This window comes from Geotrypetes seraphini, chromosome 10 (assembly GCF_902459505.1).
Source record: "Geotrypetes seraphini chromosome 10, aGeoSer1.1, whole genome shotgun sequence".
In the NCBI taxonomy this organism is placed as follows: domain Eukaryota; kingdom Metazoa; phylum Chordata; class Amphibia; order Gymnophiona; family Dermophiidae; genus Geotrypetes; species Geotrypetes seraphini.
In genome coordinates, this window is record NC_047093.1 from 128,735,143 (window position 1) to 128,758,430 (window position 23,288).

General features: G+C 44.7%; 1 protein-coding gene across 1 annotated transcript in view; it reads right to left on the bottom strand.

The window, feature by feature from the left end:
* ATF6 (activating transcription factor 6) overlaps positions 1-23,288 on the bottom strand; it is a 185,037-nt gene that overhangs the window by 66,786 nt on the left and 94,963 nt on the right. Inside the window, exon 14 of the mRNA XM_033960683.1 lies at positions 6,871-6,982. Within this exon, the coding sequence (XP_033816574.1) occupies positions 6,871-6,982 (112 nt within the window). The remainder of the gene's footprint in view (positions 1-6,870; positions 6,983-23,288) is intronic.

The following is a 23,288-nucleotide window of genomic DNA, read 5'->3' on the forward strand; positions in this document are numbered from 1 at the left end:
AGTCTCCAAAGATCACTGAGTAAAAATAATAAAAAGGTAGAACAGATCAAAAACACTTCTGAGGAACTTGCTTTCAGAAAACAAACTGATGGGGCAGAAGCAGCTCCCTGGGAAGGAGGTGGAGTTGGAAATAGCTGAAGAAATGGGCATCTTGGCAGATATAGTTTGGAAAATAATTGAAAAGTTGGGCATGTCCAAAGTTAGTGTAAGATGGGTTCCAAGAATGCCGACATTATGTCAAGAGAATTTAGGAGATTATCCGTATAGACCAAATTAATTTTTTTCATCGTTTGGTGACTGGAGATGAGACCTGGGTCTATCACAGAGATCCTGAATCCAAAATGGAGTAATGCAGTGGAAGCACAAGTCATCCCCACCCCAAAAAAGTTCAAGACAGAAAAATTCGCAGGCAAAGTTTTCTGGGATGATGAAGGATTTTTGCTTCTGGAGTACATGCCACACAAGACAACCGGGAAGAGTAACGCCAGCAAAGTGATCGCTTTGCAGGAGCAATAAAGGAGAAACGACAATGAAAACTCACAGCAGGCGTGCTGCTTCTTCACGACAATGCGCCGGTGCACATGTCACAACAATCACAGGCTGCCATCCGAGAACGTGAATTTCAGCAACTGAACCATCCTCCCTACAGTCCTGACCTGGCTCCCTTGGATTATTTCCTTTTCTGTGTTTTGAAGATATCTCTCCTTGGACAGCAGTTTTCAAGTGAAAAAGATGTCAAGGAAGCTGCGACGTCCTGGTTTGAAGGTCAAACATCAGAATTTTTTTCAAAGGGGTTAAAGTTATTGCAGGAATAGTAGATGCAGTGCATGGAGCTGTCAGGGTACTATACTGAAAAATGAAACAAAACATGTTTGAAAACTCTTTTCTTTCCTACTGAGGTAGATAAATTATTGAACACCCTTCGTAGTTTATAAAATACAGTACAACCTTGGATTGCAAGTAACTTGGTTTGCAAGTGTTTTGCAAGACAAGCAAAATATTTTATTAGATTTTAACTTGATATACAAGCAGTGTCTTGGAATACAAGTACATACAGTATACACACATCACAGCTGAGCCGATGGTTCTTCTCTCTCTGACACTGCAAGAGTGTAATGACTGTTCTAAACAAGCAAAGTCTTGCAATACGAGTACATACAGTATACACACGTCACATCATCACAGCTGAGCCGATGGTTCTTCTCTCTCTGACACTGCAAGAGTGTAATGACTGTTCTAAACGAGCAAAGTCTTGCAATACGAGTACATACAGTATACACACGTCACATCATCACAGCTGAGCCGATGGTTCTTCTCTCTCTGACACTGCAAGAGTGTAATGACTGTTCTAAACGAGCAAAGTCTTGCAATACGAGTACATACAGTATACACACGTCACATCATCACAGCTGAGCCGATGGTTCTTCTCTCTCTGACGCTGCAAAAGCGTAGTGACTGTTCTGAATGAGCAAGGTCTTGCAATACAAGTATGTAATATTTTGTATTAAAGTTTTTGGGTTGTGGAACGAATCGTATGAGTTTCCATTATTTCCTATGGGGAAATTCGCTTTGATATACGAGTGTTTTGGATTACAAACATGCTTCTGGAACGAATTATGCTCGTAAACCAAGGTTTTACTGCATATGCTTACCCTGACACTAGCTCCCAAGTAGGTGTCTTTCAGTTACAATTTCTGCTGCCTTTGTGATGCTATTTTATAAAGACATACAAGGTGTTTTTATAGAAAACCCCATATCATTTGCACTCTTTTGTCATCTAAGAAATCTGTTTTAAATTACCCTCTAAGCCAGGGAACAATTCTATAAAGGGTGCTAAAAATTAGGCACTCAAAATCTATGCACCAAGATAGTATTTTTCAGTGGCATCTGGGTGCCCAAATGAGAACCAAAATTTAAGTGCTCACAATAAAGTCATGTAAAAGGCAAGTGTAAATGATGGTATTTAAGCATGCAACTTACAGTATTCTGTGACCCCTAAGAGTGTGACCTACCCAGGCTCAACTTGCAGTTGCTAAAGCACTTAAGTGCTACCTTATAGAATAGTGCCATAGGTGCCTGACGCTTACTCTCATGCTGGAGCTTAACTTCCATTTTAACACCCAAACCTAGACCCCTAACTTGATATACAGTAGAATTGCCCTGTAAATCTACAAGTTGTGTGTCAGATATCAGGGTGTAAACTTCAAGCATCTAATTTGGATGATTCAAGTTATATGAACACTATGCTCTCTTCTTCAGGTCTATACAAAAGACTAAAGGAGCTCTTGAAAGCTTGTCACAAAAATACTGAAGTTAGCCCAATTAAAAGCACTCCTAGAACTTTTTTTTTTTATTAACTTGAAGTCTATTGAAGGTTTTGAATAATACAACAATGACCCATATGGGTCGCCAGTAAACAGCAACAATACCTGGGAACTCCGTCGATTTGAATAGATAAGAGAGAATCGATTTTTCACCCTTTCAAAAAGTACAAAAACCAGGGGACAGTCAATGAAATACTTTTAAAATATATGGAAGGAAACATTTTGGTTTGCCTCAGCACGATATTTCTTATGTCTTGTGAAATGACTTTTAACATGTCTATACCTGATCGTATCTCTAGGAAAATTCTTAAACAAGGTTACTTGCCTTCTCCTCTCTTCACCTAATGAAGGACAGAGAAACCAAAGCAGAGTCCTAAATGTGAAAATCTTTGATACCCCTTATTTGTAACAAATTCTCTATCTTTTTCCTTATCTGCTCAGCTCCTGCGTTTCATGAGAAGGTGGCATGCAAAGCCATTTACCTCTGGCATCTACCTTCAATTCTCCTGGGAAGGAGAAATCACCAAAGCAGAGAAGCCACCTGCTGAACTGCAGCCAAAGGTTAGAAATGCCAGCGATGACCTTCTACATTTATGTATGTTGGACCTTTAGAGTGGGTAAGATTCAATAATTTAAAATTTGTATGTACAGTAAAACCATGGTTTGTGAGCATAATTCGTTCCAGAAGCATGCTTGTAATCCAAAGCACTCTTAAAGCGAATTTCCCTATAAGAAATAATGGAAACTCAGACGATTCATTCCACACCCCAGAAACTTTAATACAAAATACTATACGTACTCGTATTGCAAGACCTCGCTTGTTTTAGAACAGTCACTACACTCTTGCAGCGTCAGAGAGAGAAGAACCATCGGCTCAGTTGTGATTGTGCGACGTGTGTATACTATATGTACTTGTATTGCAAGACGTTGCTTGTATATCAAGTTGAAATTTAATAATGTTTTATTTGTCTTGCAAAACACTTGCAAACCAAGTTACCTGCAAGCCAAGGTTTTAACTGTACTTAAATTTGGCAAAACAAAGTATGTTGGGGGGGAATGCTGGAAAGCTATCTGGGGATGAGTGGTTAATGTGGTGAAAAGTTCAAAAACACTTATGTTCTCAACAAAATACAGTGTGGATTATGATGAAACCGAGAGAGATGCCTAGCAGTTAAAAGTATCTTTTACTCAAGATTGAATATGCTTAGAAGACACAGTTGCCGTTTCTAAGACTGGCTCAGCATGGGTGAGAATCATAACCACATGTCGCCACATGCCTTATCCTATGATTGCTGAAATTGTTTAGCTGGTAAAAAGCTCCAGTGATAAAATGTTATACTATAGGGCCAAAACATTTCAGACACACATTAAATTTTAAAAAAAATAAAACAACTGGACTCCAAAAATAGACTGAATTGATTTGAGGTCTGTTTCTTCTAACAAGAGATGTGGTCTCAGTTGAAGTGGGGGGACTTGGGAGCCAGGCAACGCAAGGGATTTTATGCCCCCAGCTGCCTGCTCTACCACAAACTGCTTTTGCCATTTTGCTTCTCAGCTCTATGGTTCAATAGATTACAGCAGAATAAAGGATTACACAACCAAGCAGGTGAACCAATCTAACAGTGGCCATCTACTGACAATCAATCATTTATCATAATTGTGACTCCAAGTCAAAATACCACAATATGACTGATGGTTGAAGTTATCAGATAGCCTGGACCAATGGTTTCACTAGAGGCAAATCTTGCCAGACAAATCTGATTAATTTCTTTAACTGGATGACCAGAAAGTTGGATTAAGGGAGAGCGCTAGATGTGGTTGTACTTAGATTTCAGCAAAGCCTTTGACACAGTTCTGCAGACAAACTTAGAAATAAACTGAGCATCTTTGGTAGGCCCTAAAGTGACTGAATGGATTAGGAACTAGTTCAGTGGAAGGTGACAGAGGGTAGCGGTATTTGGAGCTCACTCTGAAAAAAGGGATGTATTCTGTGGTGTGCCACATGGCTTGGCTCTTTAACATTTTTTTTGTAAAGTGATATTGCCAAAGAGCTCTTGATTAAGGCTCGTCTCTTTGCATATACCAGCAAAATCTGCAATAGGGTGGACACCCCTGATGGTGTGGATAATACGAACAGGGACCTAGCAAAGCTTGAAGAATGATCTAGAATTTGGCAGCTAAGATTTTTTAAAAATCATTTTTATTAAATTTTCAGGTGTATAAATACAAGCAATACAACAACAAACCAACAACAGAAATAGCAGGAACAGTTGAGGTCTTTCGCGTCATTCCTTCACGAAGACCATGAAGACCACAGAAACCCACCCCCTAAACCCGCCCCTCCCAGCACTCCAGTGTCAAAAGTTCAATAAAGAACTTCGAGCCCATATTCTCCTGACCTTCCTCCATGGCCCAGGACCTCCCCCCCCGAACATCCAGATATTCAAATTTCAACAAAGTAAACAATTCATTTCTCCACATAGTAAGGGTCGGCACTTCAGCTTGGCGCCACAACAGAAGGATACACTTCCGGGCCAACAAGGAGGCCTTTTGCAATAACATGTTGCCCTCTCTAGACAAGCCCAAATGAACCCCCTGAGAAAAGAGCAGAACGTCTGCCCTCAAAGGAATCTGCTTGCGCAGAGCAGACTGCAGGTAGAGTGCTATAAAAGACTAGAATGTTTGAATGCGATCACAAGACCGAAACATGTGAACCAAGCCTGCAGGGTGGACTGGCACCGAGGACACCGAGCATGAGAGACATATCCAGAAACACAGGCCCAAAATGGTGAGACATGGAGCCGCAAAAAAAAACTTGAAGTGCTGCTCCTGCAGCACATCAAAATGAGTCATCCGAGGAAAATGTTTCATAGGACGACGAACTCCGGGGCCCGTGATATGTTCAAATGGGGAGAGATCCTGGTTCCACACAGCGGCCACCACCTCAGGATCCAATGCTGCTGCGAAGCAGCCCAAACTAACTTGAAACGATAAGCTAGTCTGAGTCAGGCGGGACAAAGTCAAAGTCTCACACACCACATCCGCCCTGTCTTCGTTCAAAGTAGCAGCATCCAAAGAGTGGAGATAATGAGACACCTGGCGGTAGAAAAGCCAATTCCGAGCCTCCAATAGACCCGCCCGCCTGTAGATCCTGGAAAGAATGAGGCACTCTCTCCTCCGACACATCTTGCACGTAAGCTTAGACCACGAGCACTCCAGCGCTGTAAGTTTAGTTTGGAAGCATCAGGATCCAAGTCTCGATTACCCCACAAGGGCAACAGAACCGTGGAGGTAAAAGGCAAATGCATGCATTTACACAATCATTTCCAACATTGTCTCATGGATCACAGCAAAGGATGAGTCCTGGTGGGAAAAATCCGGTGTGGGTGCTTAGCATGAAGATAGTACATCAAATGAGTAGGAGCCATCAACTGCTGCTCAAGTGTGACAGGTGTATAAAACTGAGTGTTCTTAATCCAGTCCACCAAGTGCCTAAGAAGGCAGGCTATGTTGTACCTCCTCAGGTCCAGAAGCGCCAGTCCACCCCGTCCCACAGGTAGAGATAATTGAGCAAGAGTCATTCTGGGTTTTCTATTATTCCAAAGAAATTTACATAAGACAGTGTGATACGTATTAATATCCTTATTAGTCAAGTACAATCACATAGACCCAGTTAGGGAACAAAACCATTTTGTAAAGAGCAATTCGACTCCGTAAGGACAATGGAAAACGAGCCTAAAGACTCAAAAGATCCCTGGACCTGTTCAAGAGCACAGGGCAGCTAAGATTTAATGCTAAAAGGGATAGAATCATATATTTGGATGGCAAATACCTAAGTGACTGCAGTACTTTTTGTGTCTGAAAGAGGCGCAGGACTTGGGTGTGATTCTATGTGATGAACTTAAGGTGGCCAAACAGGTAGAAAAGCAAGAGAGAATTAAGTACAGGTAATAATGCAAAATAAAACCATGCAGAATTTGGAGGCGGATGGATTAGGTGGCAATACGAACTGAAACAAGTTTAGAGAAGGTTCTAAGTAGCCACAGAGCACATTATAACTGCCAGAAAATACTCTCTTGTTAATTTCCTTTCCTTGAGTCTTGCAAAACCAGCAGATGGAATAGAGGAAAAATAAAGCTCACAGCCAACTTTACTTCCCTTATAGGGGCTGGTGTTGCCTTCAGCTTCTCTGTCTTATGTTAAAGCCAAAACAGCAAAAGGCAATTCTTATGTTTTGGGTTTCAAATTCACCAGAAAAACCAAACTGATGCAGTCAAACATTGTTTCACAGTCACCAATCCATGAATGAGAATTCCATATACCAAGTGGTCTACAATATACTCATTGTTAGTTTTCTGAATTCATCAGACAGAACCCTTGACTGCCGTGACTTCCATGGGTGGGTTTTGGACTGGTCTGGAGAGCTTCCAATATATCTAAAACCACCCATCTTTTCTTTAGTAATCAAGCAAGAACAAAAAATCAAGCAAAGAGTCAAAAAGTTCTTAATTAAGCAGTATGTGACACTCTGGAATATTATACTCACCCTGCGGAATGATACTACATAGAAAGTATCTCCTCTTCGATGAAGGGCGTCAAAGAAATCCTGGTAACTCCTTGGTGAGGCATAATAAACCTGTAACTCACTCCCAGCATTCCTACCAAAAATAAATTTTAAAAAAATTACATTACAGGAGAGAAGAGGGATGCTGCCTGACCTGCCAACTATGAATATATCAAACATTTTAATGCGTATTACAAATTTAAAAAGGGGACAAACAATAAGACAGTTTATTACAAAATAATAACAGTACTGGGTAGAGCTTTGGATTCTTGCCCAGAAATAGCTAAGAAGAAAAAATTAAAAAAAAAAATTTAAATTGAATCAGGTTGGGCAGACTGGATGGACCATTTGGGTCTTTATCTGCCGTCATCTACTATATGTTACTATGTTATGCTACTAAAATAAAATATATACATACAAATTTATTACTGATACAAAAGGAAAGGGGTATGAACTATAATCATTAAAGAAAGAGGAGAAACATTTATGGGTAACACATCAGGAGGGGGTGACAAATGAAGAGAAAGAAGAAAAAGAGAAAGAAGGCGAAAGAAGAGAGGAGGATTTGAGTCCTTTGAATAAGGACTGATTGAGACTGGATATAAGTGCAAGCAAGTTATCTTATCTATGTCTCAAATGCATCTTTATACAGAAAAATTTTCAAATGAGGGTTCAGTACGCAAATAATTTGGAAGATTATTCCAGAGCTGAGGAGCTATAATCGAAAAAAAATTGTAAATCTCCTAGTACCTATTACTTTTAAGGAGGGGATAGTCAAAAGATGCTGTTCTATTGATCGAAGTGTCCTAAGTGGGGTGCATGGTATCAAAAGGCAGTCCAAATATATTGGTGTATTAGATTGTTGGATTTTAAAGGTGAACAGTGCAATTTTGTAAGTAATTATGTGTGGGACTCGTAACCAGTGTGCCTTTTGCAGAAGTGGTGTTACGTGGTCAAAGAATTCAGATCATCCCATTCATCATTCACGACCATGGCTCAGGAGCCGATAGTCAAAAGTGAATTAAAAACTTTATTGCGCATCAAAGTTTCAGCACCAAGACATACTTGGGATAGAAACCCTGAGGAAAGAATAAGCATGGAAAAGCAAATCTGACGTGGGCTAAATGGTCCATAGGAGTTTCCAGGATAATCAGGTTCTATGACAAATTTAGAAAACCCAATTGAAAAGGAGCGCAAAGCTATGAACTCCAAATAACTTGAGCAGACTGTGTGTGCAAACCAAAGCAGCATATAAAAAAAAAAAAAAAAAAAAAGACAGACGTTGCCAAAATACACAAATAAAATATAGCTTTAATCAGCAACTATTAAAGGAGTCAGGAATCAAAATTCATATTAAGCATGTGGAAACTCAGCAGCTGTTTGGATGGGAAGGAATTAAGATGATCTGTGGATATGCTCATTCAGTTTAAATTAGGTGCTATGAAGAATAACTTTCATGCAGCATCACCAATTGGAGTCCTAGCAACATGAAGGATCTTTAAAACCATCAAAACAAATAAAAAGCCTTATCCTGTAGACTACTACCTTAACAGCTGTAGGCCACTAGACAATGCAACAAATCACATATGTTGTTCTTTCCCCTCCATTCAAAAAAAGGTCTGCCTTGTAACAAGCATGAAACCAGCTGCTGTGTCTCCGGTACATAAGTGCTGTGAGAATTTGGCACTGCTTTAAGGGATCAAATGGTCTCACAACCATCTCTTATAAAGACTAATTCTATTCAGTGCTATTTAGTTGAGAATGAAACTGGTGAATTTTATTAGTGATGGAATGAAGCATGAACAACTTTAGGTGTATGTAATGCTGTTTGAATAGTCTGTATTATGTATCGCACTGATGTTTTAATTCAGAAAATTGCCAGATTGTTATATGTTGTTCAGTTGTAATGTATTACGGGGCTCATAATCAAAACGGAATTACGTCTAAAAACCGGCCTAAATCGGCCCTTGGATGAGTCGTCCAAGTGCCGACGTAGGCCTTGTCGGGGCTGCTGTACGCCCAGAGCTAAAAGGGGCGTGTAAGGAGGAGTGGTGAGGGCGGGATTTGGGCGGGACATGGGCCGACCTAGACTTAGTCATACTAAAGGTTGAATGAGACTTCCTAGACGGAGCTTATACGTAGTGACTTAGGCCATCTAAAAACAGGTCTAGGTGGCAAAAAGGTATCCAAAGTGACCAGATAACTACTGTAGACACAAAGTACAGACCCCCCCACACACTCCCCCAATGATCACTGCATGCTGTTAAGTGTTGAGCATTGGTCAATAAAGGGATCCAAACCTAACTGGTGCATGCCCACAAGACCTGTGTGTTAAGCACAGCTGTTGTGCATATGTCCAATCAGCGGACCCTGAACCTAAACATTTTCCCCGTGGTCCAGTGGATCCCTGACCCCCCCAACCCCCAACTTAAACATTCTCCTCCCCCGATCCCCCTAAGTAGCCTAGTGAAATCCAATCCCACCTCTTCCCTCTTGGTTGGAGGCAACAGGAAAGCCTTCTCCATCCTGTCTCTCCCGGGCATGCCCTCATCAAAATGGTGGCGCCCAGTCCCTGCCTGGTACCCCCTACACCATTTATTAAGATGCTTTGTGCTGACATTGTAATGCAGCATACTATTTCATACCTTGTATTGTTATTTGAATATTATTTACTGCCTGTTGTCTCTATTCAACTTATTCGTGCTGTACATCACCTTTAGTGAATTTTTTGCAAAAACAGGAAATAAATCCCAATAAACAAACAAACATGCATGCAAATAGACACAAAAATTCTGCTCAAGCACTTCTCTACAAATATTTTACGCAATGCACATTTGCAAGGTGGGTGCATTCATGGGGAGACATGGGGGAGGGGGGCTCATACTTATACACATTACAAAATACAGCACAGTTACTTACCGTAACAGGTGTTATCCAGGGACAGCAGGCAGATATTCTCACATGTGGGTGACGTCATCCACGGAGCCCCAGCGCGGACAGCTTTTCAAGCAAACTTGATTGAAGTTTCAAGTTTGCACACTGCACCACGCATGTGTGTGCCTTCCTGATCCACTAGAGGGCGCATACCCTCCTCATGGTCCTCAGTTCAGATAGCTAGCAAAGAAGCCAACCTCGGGGAGGCGGGCGGATTGTGAGAATATCTGCATGCTGTCCCTGGATAACACCTGTTACGGTAAGTAACTGTGCTTTATCCCAGGACAAGCAGGCAGCATATTCTCACATGTGGGTGACCTCCAAGCTAACCAAAAAAGGGATGGAGGGAAGTTGGCAATTCAAGAAAACAGATTACTCAAAACCGACTGGCCAAACCAGCCATCGCTCCTGGACAGAGTATCCAGGCAGTAGTGGGAGGTGAAAGTATGAACCGAAGACCAAGGGGCAGCCTTGCAATTCTCCTCGATAGGCGTCGACCTGAGGAAAGCTACAGAAGCCGCCATCGCTCGGACATATGTCCCGCAACTTGACCATGCAGCTCGAGACCAGCCTGAGCGTAGCAAAAGGAAATACAAGCAGCCAACCAGTTGGACAAGTTGCGCTTGGAACTGGGCGTCCCAACCGATTAGGGTCGAGGGACAAAAACAATTGAGGAACCGTCTGAGGAGACTGAGCGCGTTGAAGATAAAAAGTCAACGCCCTCTTACAGTCAAGTGTAAAGCGCCACCTCGCCCAGAGGCGAGTGGGGCTATAGGAAAGAGACCAGAAGAACAATGAAATGAGGGAGCGGAAAGTCCGAAACCACCTTGGGCAAGAACTGGGGTTGAGTACACAGAACCACCGTGCATGAAAAAATACAGGAAAAGACGGGTCAACTTTTTTACACCTAAGCAGCAATAGGACCAGCCGCCACTACCGGGAACCCTTTGCCACGATCCAGCCAGACATATAAGATCTTCCCCCAGCATTCCATTGGATAGATCAATCTGCTTTTACATACAAGCAACAGCGAAACCTACCGCAACCACCAAGAGCCCACAGACCCGATCCTGCCAGGAGTATTAACTCCTCCCCCTGCAGTCCATTGGAGAGATCAATCTGCCTGCTTTTAAATATCAGCAGCAGTGGAGATCAACTGCTTTTACACCTAAGCAGCAACGAGACCAACCACAACCACCGAGAGCACACAGACCGGATACTACCAAGAGTGTGAACTCTTCCCCCCCTGCAATCCGCTAAGAAGATTGACTGTCGGCTCCGGGCGGCTTTCCCGCAGAGGAGAGAATCCTGCATTCACCGTGGGCCTCATCTGGGGCAGCCTCCTTGGAGCGGCTGGGGCACGGGCAGTGTGTCTGGGAGGGAATGCATGGATGGGAGAACATCTCAGGGGAGGAGACATAGGCATCCTGGGACTGTCGGCCAAGTCACTTCCCTGAAGAAGCCCTTTCTGGAAACATCAATCGCTCCTCCTATACTTACTTGCTCCACTTCATCACTTCATCATGCTTCTATTCCTTTCTCTCCTCTCTTCTACCTTCCAAAATATTTAGATCAATGCTGTCTTGTTAAAATGTTTATTTTATTTTTATTTTTCCTCTAACTCTACTTTTCACTTCTCTATTACCCTCCAGGTACTTTAGTTAGATTGTGAGCCTTCGGGACAGTAAGGGAATTTTTCAAGTACCTTTCTTATTTCTAATCTTAATGTATATTTTCTGTAAACCGCTTAGAACCTAACGGATGTAGCGGTATATAAGAAATAAATTACATTACATTACATTACGGGTCCGCAAGCAAAGCTTGTAGCTCACTGACTCGCGAGCAGACGTGAGAGCAACCAGGAATACCACCTGCCTGGTGAAATAATTCAAAGAGCTCTAGCAATGGAATCAATAGAGGTAGCACCAATTGAGTCAGGACACACAAAGATCCCAAACCACCGGAGGGGCTTTGAGCGGAGGATGTACATTGAAGAGATCCTTCATAAAGCGGGGAACCGTCGGATGGACGGAGAGAAGCGTCCCATCAAGCGGCCGATGACCGGCAGCAAAAGCACAGAGGTGGGCTCGAATAGATGTCAATTCGAGACCAGACCGAGACAAGAGAAACAGATAAACCAGCACTGAAGGCAAGGAGACAGAGAGCGGATCCATGCGGTGCTCAGCACACCACGCAGCAAATCAGGACCATTTCTGGGAATAGCATTGCCGAGTGGAGATCTTTCGAGAGGCCTCGAAAACACCCCCACCGACTTGAAACAGAAGGAGGGAGGCACGTTGCGAGGAACGAAGCTGATAAGAGTAGAGACTGCAGAATGGAATGCAATAGAAACCTCAACTCTGAGACAGCAGAGAAGTGAGCAGAGGTAGGAACAGAGGCTCCCTGACATGCTGGAGGAGCCGGGAGAACCGCAGCTGCCAGGGCCACCGAGGAGCCATCAAGATCATGGTGGCGCAGACCGACAGGAGGAGTAACAAAGTAAGGGAAGGGAACCCATAGAGGAACCTGCCCATCCAATCGAGAAGGAAAGCATCCACCTCGATGCGAACCCTGGGAGAACATCCTCGAGCAAGATCGAGGCAACCAGTGAGTGAGGGGCAAAGCGAACAGAACTACCTGTGGGGTTCCCCACCAGGCAACCACATGCCGCAGAGTCTGAGAATGGAGCGACCATTCATGCGGCTAAAAAGGGGTGACGCAACGTGTCCACCAGACAATGCTGCACGCCCCGAAAACACACCGCCCAAAGAAAGAAGTAGCGGGGTGACGCCCCCTGCCAAAGACGAAGGGCTCGCCTGCAAAGTAACAGGGAACCTTGTCCACCCTGGCTTGGTCACAGGATACATCGCCCCCGGGATGACGGGACTCACCAGGACCCCGCAATCCATCGACCAATAACGAAAATCCGTCCCGGCATTGAAAATGGCCCGGAGCTGCAGCAGATTGATGCGGCTGCGACGGTCCGCACCCGACCAAAGAATCCGATCCAAGCGCTGGGAAGCGGGATCCCTATCCTGCCATCACTGAAATGCTCGGGTGCAGTGGGGAACACGAAGAGGAAACCAGGCGAACATCGGGACATGAACCGTGGAGACCCAAGATCCCAAAGCATCAGCTCGGCCGAGGTCGAAAACCGCTGAGTCACCAGCTGACTCAGGCGCAGACAGGCGGCCTGCCGAGGCAGTGGCCGAAAAGACCGGAGGCGGACCGAGGACAGAGGGACCATCGTCCGGTATAAACAGACAAGGCCCTCTCCATGAGGTCGAGACAAGAAGGAGCGCAGACAAACTGGGTCCAGGTCCGCCCAGACGGACTCCCGAGACCGGGGCGGACAGAGACTGAAACGCTCCCAGATCAGAAACTAGTGCAGGTCCCGAAGGGCCCGGACCAGACGTAGCCCGGAGGATGGGAAAGCCCAACCGACAGAGGCGAGGCTAAACTCCCAGTGCGGAGACACGGTGACACCCCTCCCGAAGGGAGGGGAGAAATCCCCAGAAGAGAGCAGCCCGGAGGCTATGCGAGAATAGTCCAAAAGACGGCCAGGAGTCGCCGAAGCCGGCTGGACCCCAACCCGAAGCCGCTGCAGCTATAGCGACTGCCGCGCAGGAGGCCGAGATAACCCAAGAAGGGTATCCGGAGGGCCCCTCCGGAGAAAGAGTCAAAACCACCAAGGAAGAAGGGATTCAGCTGAAGGCGTCCCGATAGGCGAAGGACCGGTCGCGGTCTGAAAGGTGGTTAGTGGCATCGGCAAGAGAGGCCTCAAGGAACGCAGTACTCACGCAAGGGAAGGTGGTGAGACGAACCTGGAGGGTCCACAGCCCCACTCTGCCCCAAGCGAGATGACGCATGGCGGGAGCAATAGAGCGGGAGCAGGGAGAGAGTCTCCACCAGGAAACCAAACTCCGCACCACAACCAAATAGGAGCCGGAGACGCCGAGGCACAGAGCCACAGACGAAGTCGAGGCACGAAGCCCCTGTCGAAACCGGGGCGCAAACCCGCAGTCGACGCCGAGGCCCAAAACCCCAGTCGACTCCGAGGCACAAGGCCACAGTCAACCCAAGGGCACAAAGCCCCAAGCGACGCCCAGTCACAAAGCTTCAGTTAACGGTGAGGCACGAAGCCTCGGTCGCCAGCCGACGATGAGGCCCCCCAGCCTCAGTCGACGCCGAAGCACAAGCATCAGGCGACGCGGAGCAATCGGCTCAGCCGACGTCGAAGGTACAAAGCATCCATCGATGCCGAGACACCAAGCCCCGGGTGACATCGAGGCAGCAAACCTCAGCCGCAGTCGACGTCAAGGCACAAAGCCTCAGACGATGTTGAGGCACAAGTCTCAGGAGACGTCGCGCCGGCGCCCAAGCCTCCGACGCCGCCGAGATACAAAACCTCAGACGATGTCGAGGCACCAAGCCTCAGACGACTTCGAGGCACCAAGCCTCAGTCGACGCCGAGGCACCAAGCCTCAGTCGACGCCGAGGCACCCAGCCTCAGACGACGTCGAGGCACCAAGCCTCAGACGACTTCGAGGCACAAAGCCTCAGTCGACACCGAGGCACCAAGCCTCCGACGACGCCGAGGCACCCAGCCTCAGTCGACGTCGTTGACGTCGAGGCACATAGCCTCAGTCGACGGTGAGGCACAAAGCCTCAGTCGACCTCGAGGCACAAGCCTCAGGCGACGGCGAGGCACAAAGCCTCAGTCGACCTCGAGGCACAAGCCTCAGGCGACGTCAAGGCCGAAAGCCTCAGTCGACGGCGAGGCACAAAACCTCAGTCGACGTCGAGGCACAAGCCTCAGACGACTTCGGGGCACAAAGCCTCAGACGACGTCGGGGCACAAAGCCTCCGTCGACGTCGAGGCACACAGCCTCAGACGACGTCGAGGCACAAAGCCTCAGTCGACGTCGAGGCACAAAGCCTCAGTCGACGTCGAGGCACAAAGCCTCCGTCGACGTCGAGGCACAAAGCCTCCGTCGAGGCACAAAGCCTCCGTCGACGTCGAGGCACAAAGCCTCCGTCGACGTCGAGGCACAAAGCCTCCGTCGACGTCGAGGCACAAAGCCTCCGTCGACATCGAGGCACAAAGCCTCCGTCGACGTCGAGGCACAAAGCCTCCGTCGACGTCGAGGCACAAAGCCTCGGTCGACGTCGAGGCACCAAGCCTCGGTCGACGTCGAGGCACAAAGCCTCCGTCGACGAACGCAGCCTCAGTCGACGTCGAGGCACGAAGCCCCAGTCGACGTCGAGGCACACCGAAGTCGAGGTTCAGAAGTCGGCACCGTACCAATGAAACTGGTAAGAAAGGTGCAGCAGTACGCTCCATAAGGGCAACCTCGTGAAGAGTATTCCCATGAAAGGAGGCACGCATCGGAGGTCTCGTCGAGGCGGGCACGATCGCACTCGATGCCTGGAATGCCTGAGACTCAGCCGGTGGCGTTACCAAGGTAACGCACCTAGAAGAAGGAAAGAAAGAAAAACTTACCGGGGATCGAAGCTGCACAGTCCGATTCCAACGAAGGAAGAGGGTCCCGGCCATTCTGCTCACCCAAGGTGAGCCCAGAGAGAGGCCAGGGAAGAAGAAAATACAGCTGCAGGCAAATGAGGCCTAGCCGCATGGCTGAGGCCCCAGAAAGGCCTGCCGGAGGAAAAACACAATAAAAAGTCCTTTTTTTTTTTTTTTTTTTGAAACAAAGAAATACACAATCAATTAACAAACGCACAGCGACTCCTTAACAAAATAAAGAAGCCGCGGTGCCAGAAAGGCACTTAGAAGAACACAGAGAAGAGAGACAGGGTCTTTCTGGCTCAGCGGAAAACTAAGAACTGAGGACCATGAGGAGGGTATGCGCCCTCTAGTGGATCAGGAAGGCACACACATGCGTGGTGCAGTGTGCAAACTTGAAACTTCAATCAAGTTTGCTTGAAAAGCTGTCCGCGCTGGGGCTCCGTGGATGACGTCACCCACATGTGAGAATATGCTGCCTGCTTGTCCTGGGATAACATAATTTATGCACATTATCTCTGGCGTTTAGATGGTAACCCACCAGTTTCATGGCAGGTGTATGTGTTTGCACCTAATATTAAGTGTGCACATCCTAGTTGGGCTAGTTTTCTATAAAAAGAAAAAAAAAGTGTCTACATTTCCTTACAGAATAGGCTATCGCCAAGTATTTTCTGGTCTATTGCCCTCTGTACATAGTCAGAATATAACTGCTGGTAACAGCAATTTGGTTTACTTGGTGGAAGAAAGTACAGCCAAGGGAAAAATGGGAACACAAAGAGTTTAATAGGCCGTAGACGGAACAATGAGGTGGAATTGTATTCACAGGGAAGCAAACTAGTTCAAGTCCCGAAATAAAGTTTGCTTCCCTGTGAATATGATCATAGAAACATGGAAAAAGACGGCAGAAAAGGGCTACAGCCCACCAAGTCTGCCCATTCCAAATACCTGCCCCCCTGTTTACTCCCTTAGGGATCCCATGTGAATATCCCATTTTCTCTTAAAGTCTGACACGCTGTTGGCCTCAATCACCTGCAGTGGGAGTTTGTTCCAATGATCCACTACTCTTTCAGTGAAGAAGTATTTTCTGTAGTCGCTATGGAACTTCCCTCCCCTGATTTTCAGCGGATGTCCCCTGGTGGTCGAGGGTCCCTTGAGGTAGAAGATATCTTCTTCCGACTCGATACGGCCCGTGATGTACTTAAACGTTTCAATCATGTCTCATAGTTCAATCATGTCCCGCCTCATAGTTCTATCTAGGGCATATTACACGTTACTTGGTGGAAAGACTGTGTTAATAATACCTTTGCTCTGCTCATGTATGGCCTCTGCACAGTATGGTATGTCACTTAGACAAACTTGCAAACAATGAAATGTGTTAGCCAGTGGAACGAGGACTTTAGTCAACAGACGTGACGAGCAACTAGGATTGGGACTTATATACTGCTTTTTTTTTTTTCTTTTACTTATACAACCACCCTCAAAGCAGTTTGCATCTGTCCTGAGGCAGTGGAGGATTAAGTGACCTGCCCAGGGTCGCAGGGAGCAGTGCAGGGTTTGAACCCACACCCTCAAGGTGCCGAGGCTATAGCTCTAACCCACTACGCCACACTCTGCCCTCAATTCTTTCCCTGTATGTTTTCGATTATATTACAGAAACTTATATAACATGAAATGTCAGCATAATTGACAACGGAGAAGTAGTACTATGACAAAATCGCCTCTTTAAGAAGATCAAGATAAATGTTATGTCTGCACTGACAGCAGACATGATAAATATACACCTAACCACAGCACCAGTTAAACAAGCATTTTTTTCCCCCCTAACTTTTGTAAAATAATTTAGGTTATGGTACTATGACACTATTTCTAAATAGCTAACATTTCTATTTTGCCTCCTCCCACCCCAAACTAGCTATTACAACTACAGTCCCAGGCTAGGAATACGGGTGCTCCGAGACCCAGCTAATGATTTTGGAACGCTAGAAAGAAGTCTGCTGTATTCCAAAACTTCTGAAAACACTTGCACTACCTGCTAATACTGCTGTAGGAGTTGCTCCAAGAGGTCCTCTGCCCCGCTCGCTATACAAATTTTACAGTATGAGATCATATAAACAGATTTAAATTTAAAACTTAGCACTTTAGTCCAACTACTCACATGAAATGTGCCAAGAAACACACAGCAACTGAGAATATCTATCATGGAAAAGCCAACAGGACAGAAGCACCGAAGCAAGCTAGTAAGTAACCCAATCCTTTCTGACACAATTACCCCAAACTCAAAATATACAGTCCAAGCTGGCAGGATCACACTAGCTTTGTCCCAGGAAGAGTAAAACACTAACAAGGAGACGGACTCCAGAAAAATCTCTCATTACCATTTCTGGGAAAAGCAATAAGGTGCTTGAAGGAGGTAAAAACATGATTTGTTAACTGCTGGCCCATACACAACTTTCACCATAAGACAAATAAAAGGCTGATTCTAACTAGTTGTTCCTACAACCCTCTTATTATGAACATCTTGTGAAAACATCAGCAGACTTCATCCTAAAAGTATAGATGTGCATATCCATATCCACCCAAATTAGTACCGTAAGAAAGTAAACTACTCTCAAAGCAGAAAGTCTACAAAATTGATTATATGAACTCAAAGATTATACAGTAGATTGGCAAGGTCAAAAGAACATAGGAATTGCCATACTGGGCAGACCGAAGGTCCATCAAGTCCAGTATCCTGTTTCCAACAGTGGCCAACCCAGATCCCAAATACCGATTCCAAATAATAAAACAGATTTTATGCTGCTTATTCTAGGAATAAGCAGTGGATTTCCCCAAGCCATCTTAATAATGACCTATGGACTTCTTTTTTTGTTTTTTTTATAAATCTTTATTCATTTTCAATTCTTACATCAAGTGAATATACATAATAAAAGACAATTTTCACATAACACTTGAATTACAATCAAATAATCTTGTAAGATAAAATAAATACCCTCCCTTTTTATCAATACTCCTATTTCCATATGATATACATTACCCTCCCTAACCCCAAATATAATCTATCCATGTGCTAAGATATCTGATCATTAGAGTAACTAGTCAATGGTCCCCATATTTTTTTTTAAAATTATGAATATTCCCTTGTTGTAACGCTATCATCTTTTCCATCTTATATATGTGGCAAACTGAATTCCACCAAAATGTATAATTTAATTTAGTATAATCTTTCCAATTTTGAGTAATTTGTTGCATGGCGACCCCTGTCAATATTAATAACCTATTATTATTTGCAGAAATCGGACTCTGAGTTCTCACTGCTGTACCAAATAATATAGTGTCATATGAGAGTCCTACATGGACTTCTTTTTTTGGAAATTATCTAAACCTTTTTTAAACCCCGCTAAGTTAATTGATTTCACCGCATTCTCTGGCAACGAATTCCAGAATTTAATTACACATTGTTTGAAGAAATATTTTCTCCAGTTTGTTTCAAATCTACTACTTAGTAGCTTCATCATCTGCCCCCTAGTCCTAGTATTTTTGGAAAGAGTGAACAAGCGATTCACATCTACCCTTTCCACTCTATTCAGTATTTTATAGACCTCTACTTATTTTAGGTATTTATATACTGTCTATTAAAGTTATTTAAGCGGTTTACAAATCAGGTACTCAAGCATTTTCCCTATCTGTCCCAGTTGGCTCACAAGCTACCTAATGTACCTAGGGCAACGGAGGATTGAGTGACTTGCCCAGGGTCACAAGGAGCAGTATCCCCCCCTGAGCTGTCTCTTCTCCAAGCTGAAGAAACCTGGCCGCTTTAGCCTTTCCTCAAAGGGAAGTCCCTTTTTATCATCATCAAGAACATAAGAATTGCCGCTGCTGGGTCAGACCAGTGGTCCATGTGCCCAGCAGTCCGCTCACACAGTGGCCCTTAGGTCAAAGACCAGTGCCCTAACTGAGACTAGCCCTACCTGCTTACGTTCTGGTTCAGCAGGAACTTGTCTAACTTTGTCTTGAATCCCAAGAGGGTGTTTTCCCCTATAACAGCCTCCAGAAGAGTGTTCCAGTTTTCTACCACTCTCTGGGTGAAGAAGAACTTCCTTATGTTTGTGCGGAATCTATCCCCTTTTAGCTTTAGAGAGTGCCCTCTCGTTCTCCCTACCTTGGAGAGGGTGAACAACCTGTCCTTATCTACTAAGTCTATTCCCATTATCTTGAATGTATAGACCATGTCCCCTCTCAGTCCCTTCCTTTCAAGGGAGAAGAGGCCCAGTTTCTCTAATCTCTCACTGTACGGCAAAACTCCTCCAGCCCCTTAACCATTTTAGTCGCTCTTCTCTGGACCCTCTCGAGTAGTACCGTGTCCTTCTTCGTGTACGGCGACCAGTGCTGGACGCAGTATTCCAGGTGAGGGCGTACCATGACCCGGTACAGTGGCATGATAACCTTCTCCGATCTGTTCGTGATCCCCAGAATGAACATGGAGCTCAAGAAGACAGCTGTGAAACCCTAACTAACCCTGTGTAAATTTACATCTGGCTGCTAGCCACTGAGGGTGTGGTGTTATTTCAGAAACATTGCAGTGACTTTGTCTACCAAAAAGAAATGAGGTGATCTTAAAAGCTTTTTCCACTAAATTAGGAAGGATGCTACAGAAGGGGCACACCATGAGAGAGAGCTTATCCAGTATTGAGCCCACAGCAAGCAAATCTGCCTTGTGATATTCTGGTATGCTTGCACTTTTTTCACAGCGTTTTTACACAATATTCTGCTTGTCTTCAGTTATATTCGGCTATCTGCCCAAAGACAAGTTCTTTGCTTTCAGTCCTTTTTATTTTTATGTTTTTACATCAACTGGACCCCTGAGGAAGGCGTGTTCGCCGAAACATGGACCATGTAGGGTCCGGTTGGATTATTATATTTGTATTTGTAATTGCATTTTTATGACTTTATTGTGAATAAATCATCTTCAGAACATCTTATCCACAGTCTGTTTATGCTTGCACTAGTACACACAGTTAAGAATAAAATCTAGTGACAGCCAGAGCGATAAGTGAAATACTCTGGGATAGTATTAAAGGTTGAGATTTATGGTTTTCTCTTGCCTGATGATGCATAAGAGTTCAGTTTTATTGGCCTATGTTCGAGTTTGGTTCCTAAAAATTGTTTATTTTGTCAGGACAGACTGACATCTCAACCAAAGGAGCTGTGGACAAGCGATTGGCCCTTGATTTTCTGAGTGTGCAAATTACAGCTAGTTCATGCTAGAGCTCACATTCAGGTTTTGAGGACTTTTGTTATCCCTTTAGAACTTATTCTTAGGGTTCTGGCATCTTTCTTTTGTAGATCTATTCAGTAGACATACAGGCCCGGATTCTATAAACGGCGTCCTGATTGTAAGCAGCCAACTACTGCCTAACCAGCCAATCGGGATGCACGTTTTCTAAAACAAAACCTCCTGAGGTAGGCCCACCTACACTGAGGTGCCTCTGGGAACCTAAGGCTAGGCATGGGCGTAGCTTGGCCTAGAAGTAGCCTTAGGTGGACCTAGGCAACCGTAGGTCTCTCCCTAGGCCTGCGGTAGATGTGTACAATGTAGGCCAATCAACCATCGTGGCAGGAGGGATGCCCAGTCCCTCCTGTTCAGCACTCGCCAACCCACCCCGATGTTCCCCGGCAGGAGGAATGCCCAATCCCTCCTACTGACACCCGGCGAACCCCCCCCTAATGATCGGAGGCAGGAGGGATGCCCAGTCCCTCTTGCTGACACCCCTGAGCAATCGCGGCAGGAGGGATGTTAAATCCCTCCTGCTGACACCCCCCACCCCCACTAACCTGTTTTCATTGGCCGGATGGATGGCTCTTGCCTGTGGTGGGCCTTCCCGGTGATATAGGGGTAAAACCACCTAAGGAATTCATTACAATTGGTTTAAACCAAAATCAAGATGCTTTGGAGGCAGATAGAAGCTTTTAAAATAAAATCAGGAAATAGGATTTTAGGGGTGGTAGACTCTTGGGATAATCCCAGAAAACCTTAGTTTTGCCAATTTCTGACCCACCCCGATTTTCCCCATAAATTGTAATGAGCTGTACTCACAGACCTGCCATGTGCTGTGTTTGCATCAACTTCTTACTTCAGCTGGAAATGGAGAAGAAATTTCTGCCTCAGATAAGCAAGGGTGGCTCCAGTGGCTTGTCTCTTCAGACTGCCTTTTATTCAGGTTCCAAAATCTGAAATCCTTGACCCCTCACATTCCAACACGATTCTTCAGGGGGGAGAGTGGGGAAATGCTGATGACCTCTGACAAGCCTCTCAGCCAGTTGCGGGGTTTAAACAGCCTGCGCTCAAGGCTCCTGTCTCTTCAGGGGCGAGCGCCACTCCTAGGGGACCTATTCCTGAGCTTCCAAGTGTAGTGCAAGGCCAGCCAAGCAGGAGCTCTTTTAAAAGCGTAGTCCTTCCAGACATCAGACCCTTCTCCCAGGAAGAGCTGTCCCAGGACCTCTTAGCACATGGAAGCCTTAAAAAAAATTTGGATTAAGACCTGAAAATAACAAATCTAGTGCAGAATAGAGGAAGACACTTTCTCAACTTGCTTGTAGAAATTAAGAAGGAAGAAAGAGGGCACTGCCCAGGGAGACAAAGAGGTGGAGTTGAGAACAATTATTGATGCTCTCTACAATCCAACTTGCGAGTTGGGGGTATACAACCCATCCATAAGGAATCGTATGTTGTTTGCACAGGAATGACTATAGATTCCTCTTAGGTTTCTTTCCTTTTTGGACTTCCTTTCTAAATTCAAACTATACCTGCTGTACCACATTAATAATAATAACTTTAATTTTATATACCACAATACCACAAACAGTTCAGAGCGGTTTACAGAGGAAGAGATTGTATACAGACAGCAATATTACAAAAAAAACTTTCAAAATTACATTAACATGGTAAGATTAATCAAATTTTTCCTGGAAGTGTTTTAGAAGTACATCAAGGTAGAAATGGAGTCAGCGAGATAAGTTTTGATTGACTTCCTAAAAGTTTGGTAAGAAAGAGCGTTTGAGATAAAGTTGGTTAAACATTTATTCCATTTGCCTGATGGAATAATAGTGTTCTATCGAGGAATCTCTTGTAGATTCAGCCCTCCAAGGATGGGAAAGCGAACAAGTAGGCACATGTTGTGCCTGGAAGGTCAAAATGATGAGATAGATAGATTGCGGATGAACCTGTTATGGTTTTGAAGCAAAGGCAAGCAAACTTAAAAATAACCCTTGGGCAGCCAGTGTAGTTTTTTGTAATAGGGGCTTACATGATCCGATTTCTTGAGACCGTAGATGAGACGGACTGCAGCGTTCTGAACAATTTTCAGTCTGATGGTTTTCTTAAAAGAACCCAAGTATATAATATTGCAATAGTCTAAGATACTTAAAATCAAAGATTGAACCAGCAGTCGAAAAGAAACCATAAAGTGCACGCTCAATATTGTAATTACCAGCAAATACAAGCGCAGCTTATCAGTCATATACATGGGGATGTTTCGGGTAATGAAGAAATAGCTGCAGAGCTTGCTAGAAAAGCTTTATAAACATGGCAGTTTAATAATTATACAAGCAAAATCAAGTGGAGAAAAAGGCAAGTTCTGCCAAAGTTGAAAGGAGTGTATGTCGCATCTCTCCACTGAGCTGATGTTTTGAAAGAAAAATTATTGATTATGACAGGAGTTGCCATACAACATATTACATCTAATTGGAAGATTTGGAGGAGACTCAATTATTATTTCTGGTGGAACTCACTGTGTCACATTTACAAAATGGAAAGAACAATTGCGATACAAAGAGGAAATTATAATAAATTTAAAGAAATCTGGGGGCCATTAACAAAATATTGCAATGAATGAATACCATTTTTCCAATATGAATACTAATACAAAAGAAGGGTGGGAGGGTT